Below are 10,468 nucleotides of genomic sequence, written 5' to 3' on the forward strand. Positions count from 1 at the left end.
ATGTTTCTATTGGCGTGAACCGGTGTGAAGTTGGCCGTCGTGCAACATTTTGACAAGAAACCGATTGGAGCGAATGTCAACAGCACATGTGAAATATAGTAATGATACGGTGAACGAAAACCATATACCGTCTTGGAAATGTAGTTGTGTTTATATAATATTATAACAACGACAGAAAAAAACGAAAATATAGTGACAAATCAAATAAAACATGAGACGACTGGTGCTGATAGTAATGAAACATAGTCGCGTTCTGATAATGTGTGAATAAAATAAACAGATAATGTTGAAATGTTCGTAGTCCAAGGTGCGTATTTGTGTGGGCTGTAAACACAACCACAGTCGAACATTTTCATTCATATGAAATTGAAAAAAAAAACGATTATACATATATTTTTTGTATTTATTCGTCTATTCCGGTCGAGTCAGCGTGCTGGCTGCTTCAGTTGACTTTCGCGTTATATTGCGAATGGTTGTAGATATAATTTACTCAAAATTTTGTGTGAACGTATTCAGTTGTTTTGTGTTTAATTCACAGTCGTGCTAATTCTAAAGGTGAATTGATTTTTCTCTTCGTTCGCCCGACCACTGTTTGCTCTGCGCAATTGTGTCAATATGACAAACAATACCGGCAGCTGTTCGTTATAATTCGTATCAAAGAAATATTTCGCGATTTTCAGTTCGAAAATAAAATTTCTGAATCGATTACGTATTTTCATCGCAAAAAAACCTCTAAACATATTTTTTGGCCAACAAATAAATTCAACGTGATTGGCATGTGTGTCGTATGCTATTTGTTCGCGTATTCATAGCTTTCGCTGAAAAAAAAAATTGTGCGATTTTTAACGCAAAAAAAAGTCGTTATTTGATGGCAATTTTTTTTGCTGGTTAGATCGATTTTTATTTATATCGATGACCTTTGGTTCCATTCGTTGTTGTTTGATAACATGCGAATCGGATTTTAAGCAAATAGAGACAAAGGCGCACATACCAAACTTAAATTCATACATTGGACTACGTTGCTATACGCATGAAACGTATTCTCAATCATACGTGTACACACTTAGTTGGCACTCTTTATAATTGATTCAAATAAATGTAAATGTACTTTCGAACGAAAATTGACAATTTCCTATATAGATTTTGAATGAGGAAACGCCGATCTAATTTAAACACCGATCGCGTGACAAAATTACTTTAAACAAGTTTTTTTTTTAAATCTCAATTGAACAACGAGATTTCAGTTTAACTGGCGATGAAATGAATAATCCCCAAAACATTCATTACTCAAATCAATGTGTCATGTGCATTACAATCAACGAAATTATTTACTATCAAGGCCAGTCACAATAGGACGAAAATATAAATACACGTCAAAATATTGGCTACCGAAATACGAGCCACGAATCGAATCCGATTTAAATTCCATTGACTCGTGTAATTTCAATTATTTTTGATGAGTACAATTATGCATTGATTTTTCTTGGGTAGAACAAGTTTCGCTTTTGATATATCCGTAGGCGATTTGTTGAAAAAGAAAGAGAAGTCGTTGAAAAAAAAAACGTTATAAACATTCAAGTGAGTATACACACTATTGACAATGATCTTGGAGGTTTTCGCAAAAAAAGTTCTATTGATCGCATTGATAAGAAAGTCTCAAGAACGCAAAATTCTGCGAAATCACCGTTGAGCGTAAAGTGCAACAAGCCACTTATGTGGTAATCAAAACGTACTTTAATTCATGGAAAACTCAAAAGAATTCAAAACAAAGTAGTTTCGCTTTCGATTGTTCGAACTAATTTGTGATCGTGTGTGGGAAACAAGTGTTTATTTTTGTACCTTGCTTAATGACGTAAAACAATCTTTGAAATCTGATAATAAATATCTGTCCTTTCGGAAATGACGAGACGATAAAATAGAGTTCAATCAACTAAATCAAATGTGGCCCAGAATGATTTTTTTTTATTTTTACGTCCTTTTGTTGATAAACAAAGACTGCATTTACGGTTAATCAATACGAATGAAGGGCACGTTTCTATAAGTTGCCTGAGACCTGATTCGAATAAATGATATCATGACATCGACCAGTTTTTACGCTACATATTCCAATATTGGTGATAAGATTTGTGGACTTTGGACTTAGACTTTTCCCAATCATCTGACGCATTTGTCAATTGTCTCTCTTCAGACGTCAATCGTTTTTTTCCTCGTTATTTTATTCAGAGCAATAGCGCAATAAAAGTTTACAATTGACTCTAAATTAGCACAAATGATAAAACAATTAAATCTCTGTGAGGGATAAGTGGATAACGCATTCGTTATACGAACAGTTGTTAACAAATAACATTCATAGTAAAAAAATGTGACAAGAATGAACAAAATCGATAATCAGGGGCTTCAACATGGAAAAATTGTTTTCAAATTTGAAAAAAGCGAATTAAATAAATTTGATTAATTCCCAACTTCCGTACACAAAGTATCACTGATTAGGTTTTGAAAAAAATGAAAAAACGGTTCTATAACGCTTCTACATTTGATAATTTTAAGGTCGTTCTGTGTTCCATTGCACGACATTCTATAAAAGCATTTCAAAGGCCCCTTGGTTTTTGGCTTAAACAGCAAATTATCTTCACACGTGTGCGGTTTACTATACTCTTTGCTTGAGATTTTCCTCAATTCATGCGGCAATGTGCTAGTATTGGACTATATTGGAATGTGCGAAACACAAGAAGGTCTATACAAAAATTGGATGTCAAAATTTTTTGTTGATATTGTTGATTTCATTGCTTTATAACGTCAAGAAGTTATTGAATCGTGTATTGAATCACGCCGGTATCACAAAACGTTATCAAACCAAAGTGAAAAAATTTTATGATCAAAGCAATTTCTGCCTGTCAAATCGGTTCAAAAATGTTGAACATTCTTTTTGAATTCATTATTATTGATAATGTTGTTTAACAATGATAATAGATTCTAAATTTTGGAGATATCCAGAACGTTCAATCCCATTTTTTATTGGATATTCAACAAAAAAAATGCAACAAATTCATAAAACAAGTGCCGATCAATTTGAATGACAGAAGGCGATCAGTCACATGACCGATTTATCATTCGTTGTAAATAGCAATTGCACGTTATTCGTTGACGCGGGCAATTGATAACTATTAAAATAATTGATGGGTTTCGATTAATGAATAAATTAAAAAGTGATCGCTTTACTTGGTATGGAAATTGAAATTAATTGTTGTCTAACGATACGTTTTATTTCATTTCAGAAAAAATGTCATCTGGAGGTCCCACATTCCACAATGAAACCCATTTTCAAATCGTTGATTATTGTGTGTTCTCAGCTATGTTGATTTTGTCAGCCACCTCAGGCGCATACTTTGGATACATCAAGTAAACAATTTAAAAGAAAAAGCAATTAAGCTTGTTTCATTCACTAATTGAACATGTATCATTTCACGCTAATTAGGAGACACAAAGAGAAAAAAGAGAAACGAAACCCAGCACCGTCGATACATGATGGGGCATCGAAGAAGGCGGCCAGTGATTTTGGCTCGAAATCGTTGAATGAATATTTGTTGGGCTCACGGAAAATGAAACCATTTCCAGTGGCTATGAGTCTTGTTGCCAGGTAAATTGCATATATATCACAAAATCAACGAACAAAAAATGTCCAACAAACGTTTAATGGATTTGTTGACTATTAGCTACATTTCAGGTGTGACAATTCTCGGTACACCGGCGGAAATTTACAGGTAAATATATGTCTAGTCTAATTATACATTATCTATGAAATGTCTCAAATTTTGTTCAATTTTTCGCGGAAACCTATAGTTTCGGGACACAGTACTGGCTAATTATCGTACCAATTATATTGATGGGCTCCACCGTAAGCTCCGTGTACCTACCTGTTTTCACAACACTGCAAGTCAGTTCATCATATGAGGTAAATGATGGAAAATTATGAACTGAAAATCAGTTGGATTAAGACTCAAACAATGCTTTTGTCTCGTATTTTACAGTATTTGGAGCTACGATTCAGTTCAACCGTTCGTACAATAGCTTCGGTTATGTTTGTGATAGATGAGGTAAGCAAAAAATGATGAAATCATAGCAGCAAAAATGTTTAAAACATGACAAAAAAATTTCAATGCAAAATGCTCTGGCTTTTGTTAACAAAAACCGCAGCTTTAATTTTCAATTGAGAAATTCATTACGTTGCGTTTACAAGCAAATAAAATTGCTTCAAAAGCAACAATATTGAAATATTGGAAATATATGTTTCGGAGCCGTTGTTGCTATGGAACGTGCATGCGGTAATATTGTCGAATCCGTTTACGCAGATTCGGTATTCTATATTCATAGACATCGTCATCAGCCGAAGCGAAAACGTGTAGCGATTATCATAAAGAGTCTTTATTAAAGACATAACACGCCTCAACAAACATAACTCTATTGCCTTACAAAATACAAATTAATTTATGATTTTTTCGTCCACTTTAATTCAGATTCTGTTTTTGCCAATCGTTTTGTATGTTCCAGCGTTGGCATTCAATCAAGGTGAATATCACGATTGCGTTCGTCTTTGTTTTTTTTTTGTTAGCATGCCAAAAACATTCTATCACACGATGAACTGAACTGGCTATAAATACGTGTTTGTTTTTTGTTTACAGTGACGGGTGTAAATATCTACTTAATCTCTGGCATCGTGTGTGCAGTCTGCGTGTTCTACACATTTGTTGGTGGCATCAAAGTAAGGCAAATTTAGATTTTATACAATCATTAGATTGAGCTAACAACATTCTTTTTGTTTGTTTCTATTTAAGGCTGTAGTTTCAACGGATGCATGGCAAGGTGAGCCACATTTATGAAGCGCATTTTTAACCGAATGAACTTTATCTAATCACTTTTTTGTCATTTTAGTGGTTGTTATGTTTATATCGGTCGTTGTGGTCACAATGCTTGGCACCGCCGCCACTGGAGGCTTCGTGAATATTTTCGAAAAGGCCTCCGAAGGGAATCGCCTCATTTTATTCAAGTAAGTCATATTTTTGCTGGACAATTTCTGTTATATTCCAAAAATAAAATCAATCGCTACCACACAAGGATAAAAAACGCATATTCCATACCAATCAATCGATTTTAATCGCTTCTTTCATTTTATTTTCATAGTACCAACCCATCAATGTACGAGAGACACACCTTTTGGAGTATAATGATAGGCGGTTTTACTTACTGGACATCATTTAATTCCGTCAATCAGACAATGGTGCAACGATATATGTCGCTGCCGAACTTAAAGAAAGCACGACAGTAAGAATTACCGTTTGATTTCGTTCTGTTGAAATTGCACATTCAAACTTCTACAACGAAAATCCTTTCCGTTTCCATTTCAGATCGATTGTGATATTTGTGCTGGGAATTATAATCTTTATTTCGTTCTGTTGTTATGCCGGTGTTTTGATTTATGCCGCATTTCATGACTGTGATCCAAAGTTAGCCGGATTTGTTGAGGTGGGTCGTGAGTTGAAATGAAACTCGTTTTTGTTTTTCTACAAATCATTCGATGCCAATCAAAATTCATTGGCAATTTCCATTCATGAATAATGAACGAATTCGATTTCTTCTAGAATGACGATCAATTGTTCCCGTTTTATGTAATGCAAACGGTAGGCAAGCTCCGTGGAATACCTGGATTGTTTATTGCTGGCATCTTTGGAGCTGCTTTGAGGTAAAAAGACCCATTATTGGATCAAAAATGACATTTTAAATAGAAAATCACACAATTAATGTACAATATCATGTACCAGATCTGAGTTGTGATCCAATTATCTATCAATCAAAGCAACTCATTGAAAACGACAAATTTTCTCTCCATCCGTTTCAGTTCGCTGTCAGTAATTTTAAATTCGACGGCTGGAGTTTTGCTGGAAGACATATGCCGAGGATGTTTCAAGAGTAAACCATCGGAGAAGGCGTCAACCGCTATAGTCAAGGGCAGTGTGTTAGTTTTGGGTGCATTGTCCATGGTTTTCCTGTTGATTGTGGAAAAGCTGGGAGGTATTTTGGAAGTGGCCACCTCGTTGTCAGCTATTGCAGCTGGAACAACATTCGGTGTATTCACATTGGGAATGCTTGTGCCATGGAGCAACAATGTAGGTGCCATTTGTGGGGCAATTAGCGGTGCGTTTATGTCTGGTTGGATTTCATTTGGAACACAGGCAGCGATAGCCTCTGGAGCGATTCAGCCACATCGATTGAACATGTCAATAGCAGGGTGTGATGCATTCGCAAACGCAACGACGTCTCCCCAACTACCACATGACGAATCTGAAGTGTTTCCATTGTATCGGCTGTCATTTATGTGGATCAATCCAAGTAAGCAAAAGATTTCTAATCAAGTTTCAAATGAGAATTTTTCTAATTCAATCCTTTTTACCCATTTTCCAGTTGGAATTTTGTCAGTATTAATTGTGGGCATGATTGCATCTTATGTCAGTGGGCCACAAGATCTAAAAAAGCTTAATCCAGATTTGATCTCGCCGGTTATACATCGTTTTCTACCCGATGAATGCTTTCGTGTCCAAGAGGACAGTCGATGTGCATCAGCTGAGCCCACCACCGAATTGTTCACTCTAAAAATTGGCGAAAATAGTAGATACAATGACTGCCATGAAACACACAATATGGAAACTACGTCCTAACATTGTTAACTTCTAAAGTACAAATACTAATTTTATACACTGGTTTTCGAGAGCTATTTCGTTTTTGTGAAATGCCAAAAACAGGAGAGAAACCAAAACTGGGACCTACATAGCACACCCGTTCGTTTTTCTTTTGATAACTTAACGCATTTTTCATTCGAACAAATCAAACACACTTTATACTTAATTGATGTTAAAACGACAAATGTTTTCAAGCATATTGTAGTTGCCAATGTTTAATGTCATTGTAAAGATTTTCTGTGATATTCCATAAGTAATTTCTGGTATGAAAGATCAAAAAAAAATAAACGTTTCTACATGGTCTAGTGACAGTAGAAAAGAAATAAACTTGCATTTTTGTATCCTGAAAAATGCATTTAAAATCTTCTAATAAAATCTGAAGTCAAGAAGAAAAAACTGAACAACTTTTGTTGTGGAGAATCTTTTGGATAATTCAAGAAGAGAAGGTCAAACCTATGAGGTATTTCTTTTTGCTATGAATCACAGTACAACACTTGTGTATTGGTGTGCTGTCGCTTCGTTCGTCTTTCTTGTTGGAGTGAGATATATATATAATATTGGAATAATATAATGCCATATATATATATGATCGTAAATGATTTTTTTATTCCATAAATTGGTAACAAAAGTACAAATAGACATCAATCTCATCACTTCTTGCTTTTCTCCCTTCATTTTCATCAGCAAAGGATTGGTAACTGGGAAAAAACTATACAAAAATAAATTTTCAAAATCCTTGTACAATTCGAATGGAATTTTGTCTTTTTATGCTACTAGTATCGAAGTTGATGGATCCATTCGACTGCTTCAGCTCGCTTGAGTGTGACCAAACTGAAATCAGTCTTCATCAGCGCCATTTTCGTTGCAAGAAAAACGTCTTCATGTACATAAATCGTAATTTTGCTGGCACCAGCTAATCCTTTTCGTTCCTTGTTCAATGCTGGCAAGTCGATGACGCCATTCTCGAAATGAGCTCCTCCATTCAAACGGCCAACTTTAATTTCTTTCACCTTCCGAGCATAGCGCAGGAATGGTATAATGTCTTCAACTTTACCTTGACCAATGCAAACTCGTTCGACGTTCATAAGACTCTTTGCGACGGCGTCCAAAGCTATATAATCACCAACATACCTGATGCCCAGTTCTTCAATATCTGGCTTTGGTGCCAAAGTGAGTTTATCTGACGAGCAAAAATCTAAATACAGTTTTTCCATTCCTCGTACCGATATGATAAGATCCAATTCTTCTTGGAGAGTAATGTACGAAGCTTCCATATGCAATCGCTGATAAAACCCTTGGTCGTGTAGCTGATTGAGTAGTTCACAGATGACATTCATACCATCCTCATAAAAACAGTCACCATAAACATTGAGCTGGTCAATTTTTATGTTTGACCCTAAAAAACCGTTGCTATTTACACGCAGAAGGTTGAATGTGGTGGAAAATGTTTGAATATTTGGGTTCAATTCGAATAGAATCTTCAATTCGGGGAATCTGCCAGCCATTCCAGGTCCACCAATATCATTGTCATCCATTGCGATGTGTTCAATTGTCGGATGCTGCCGATGTAGCCACTTATTGCCACCTCCGATGATAGCATAGGAGTTGCTGTGGATGGAACCGATCGACAAATATTTCAAGTTTAAACACCGTTTGAGAATCGACTCATAGAAATTGCCATTCAATCGGTATGTGCTTATTTTCAGTCGTTCCAACTGAGGCAAAATGCATTTGATCACATTGATTTCTTTTTCAGTTAACGGGTCGAAACATATTCTAGCCTGCTTGATCATCTCGAGACTGGTCGGATTAAGTTGTTGAAATTGGTCGATCTTATCTTCGTGAAGCACAATACGTCCATAACCAATTTTCATCGCTGGATAATCCGATTTGATGAAGTAATCGATGACTTGTTTTAACCGTTTGCACGTTTGACGAAGCGAACGCAAGTCGGCCAATGACAGCCACTCGAATAACTCCTCAAAACAGTCGACGTCCAGTTTGAGAATGGGCGATGACAACTGACTATTCGATGAGACAGCTACGGCATTTTGAATTTGGCTCTGATCCACCGTTGACTTTTCCATATCCGCTTGAGTGTTTTTCTCAACTTTGCCTCTTTCGTCACTCATTTTGATATTGACCACTTGCAATTAGTAATTAATTACTAATCATTAGATGCGATTGACTCAAACAAATACCGTTTTTCGACTTTTATTCTGAAAATCAAGACATGAAATATATGAATTACTCAAGAAAAATGAACAATAAACATCCAAAGAGAAATCAACTTACCCAGTTTTAATCGATGCAGTTTGATTCATTTGCGGCGCTCAACAGATGTTTTTTGTTGCGTCAAGTTGGTTTTGACCTTTGGTGCAGCAAGTGATTTGCATGCAATAATTTTATTGTTGCAATTTATGGTAGCGATTCTAACACTGAATCAGACCAATCAATAAGCAACAGAACAGACAAACGTTGCGTAATCAATGATAACTTACAAATTGAATCAAATGAAATGCACGTTTTCCGATTCTTAAATGGTTGTGATCGTGGAATATTTGCAAATTTCGTGTAAATCGATGACCAGCAATGTGTGAATTGAACGGGTGAGATTTGACAGCTGACCGTTCAGTGTGACGTTGCCGCAGTTTATGTGATGACAAATGCAATTCAATCGTTTTAGCGCAAAAATAAATGCAATATGAAAAAAACACTTGTCAATGTTATTGCAATCCAAGAAAAAATATCATTCATCATTGAATTGAAAATGTTGTTGTGATAATTCTGGTGTTTTTATTGGTAGAATAATGAAGAAGAAGTGTCGAATATAAGCCTCAGAAAAAAGCGGTTTACGCATCCTCTAATATTCTTTTCAAAATATTATCGCACAGATTTTTCAAGATAACAATGCAAGCGGCAATCCACTCAAAAGTAATACATAATACCTGCGAAGTAATACGAAGTAATACTAGGTAAAATTGGTATTACTTTTGATAAAGTAATACTCCTTTTAAAAATAATACTATTGTTTGAAAAAAGTAATACTAAAGTAATACAAGGTATTTACATTAGTATTACTTAAAGTAATACTAATACACAGTATTACTTTTGAGTGGTTTGCCCCTCGTAACAATGTCAAAACAATTTATGGAATTACAATTTCACCTGTGCACGTGTGTTTAATTTCGCGTTTTACATTTTAAGCCTGGTATTTTTCAGAGAGTAACTTACTCTGAGCAAGTATGCGTTGAAACTACGTTGTAATTGTGATTGACAAAAGTTTATTTTTCTAATGATACCTACTTATTACATACAAACAGTTAAGGTTGCACAAATGCAGCAAAATGATATCTTCTATTTAAAAGCGTAACAGAAAAGTTGATGGTTGAACAAAGCAACAATACTAATATTGTTGACCACACAAATTGATATGGTTAAAGATTGACAAAAAATTATTGGAATAATTCTTCTACAGGACAATCGAAAACGGGAATCGAAGGAAATCATCCGATTATTCAGCTATTCGCCACCTGGAAAATACAGATCGACTGAAGATCAAACAATTTCTTGTTTTGTGAAAATATAAAAAGAATTACATTCGTAATCCCGTACTTTTCCGTACAGTTGTTCGTACTTTTTTTTCATATTTTGTATAAAAAAGCATATTTTCAGTGAAAATCGGTCATTTTAGTCAAAATTTCGACAATTTCGTATGGGAGGTACTTGTAAATCGA

The 10,468-nt window shown here is 35.2% G+C and overlaps 2 protein-coding genes across 4 annotated transcripts; one reads left to right on the top strand and one right to left on the bottom strand.

Annotated features, from left to right (window-relative positions):
* Nucleotides 1-56: 56 nt before the first annotated feature.
* Nucleotides 57-7,058, top strand: LOC129565368 (sodium-coupled monocarboxylate transporter 2-like). 3 transcript variants are annotated; one of them, XM_055440181.1, is made up of 15 exons: nt 57-307; nt 3,276-3,399; nt 3,476-3,637; nt 3,714-3,761; nt 3,841-3,952; nt 4,029-4,094; nt 4,515-4,566; nt 4,680-4,759; nt 4,833-4,860; nt 4,930-5,044; nt 5,179-5,319; nt 5,403-5,520; nt 5,637-5,737; nt 5,894-6,384; nt 6,457-7,058. In XM_055440181.1, exons 1-15 carry the CDS (start codon nt 292-294, stop codon nt 6,708-6,710), a joined length of 1,908 nt encoding a protein of 635 aa, XP_055296156.1. In that variant the 5' UTR covers nt 57-291; the 3' UTR covers nt 6,711-7,058. The 3 variants fall into 3 exon arrangements, with proteins under 3 accessions (XP_055296156.1, XP_055296158.1, XP_055296157.1); XM_055440183.1 differs by having other exon boundaries at nt 120-1,578; XM_055440182.1 differs by lacking the exon at nt 57-307 and adding an exon at nt 404-555.
* Nucleotides 7,059-7,311: 253 nt separating this feature from the next.
* On the bottom strand, nt 7,312-9,370 carry LOC129565373 (uncharacterized). The gene is made up of 2 exons (XM_055440190.1): nt 9,027-9,370; nt 7,312-8,950 (listed from the first exon to the last, which is right to left on the bottom strand). The coding sequence occupies exon 2, from the start codon at nt 8,861-8,863 to the stop codon at nt 7,505-7,507; it is 1,359 nt and encodes a 452-aa protein (XP_055296165.1). The 5' UTR covers nt 8,864-8,950; nt 9,027-9,370; the 3' UTR covers nt 7,312-7,504.
* Between the last annotated feature and the right edge of the window lie 1,098 nt (nt 9,371-10,468).

Source organism: Sitodiplosis mosellana, unplaced genomic scaffold (assembly GCF_009176505.1).
Source record: "Sitodiplosis mosellana isolate CC-2019 unplaced genomic scaffold, AAFC_SMos_1.0 Smas_scaffold_2, whole genome shotgun sequence".
NCBI classification, from domain to species: domain Eukaryota; kingdom Metazoa; phylum Arthropoda; class Insecta; order Diptera; family Cecidomyiidae; genus Sitodiplosis; species Sitodiplosis mosellana.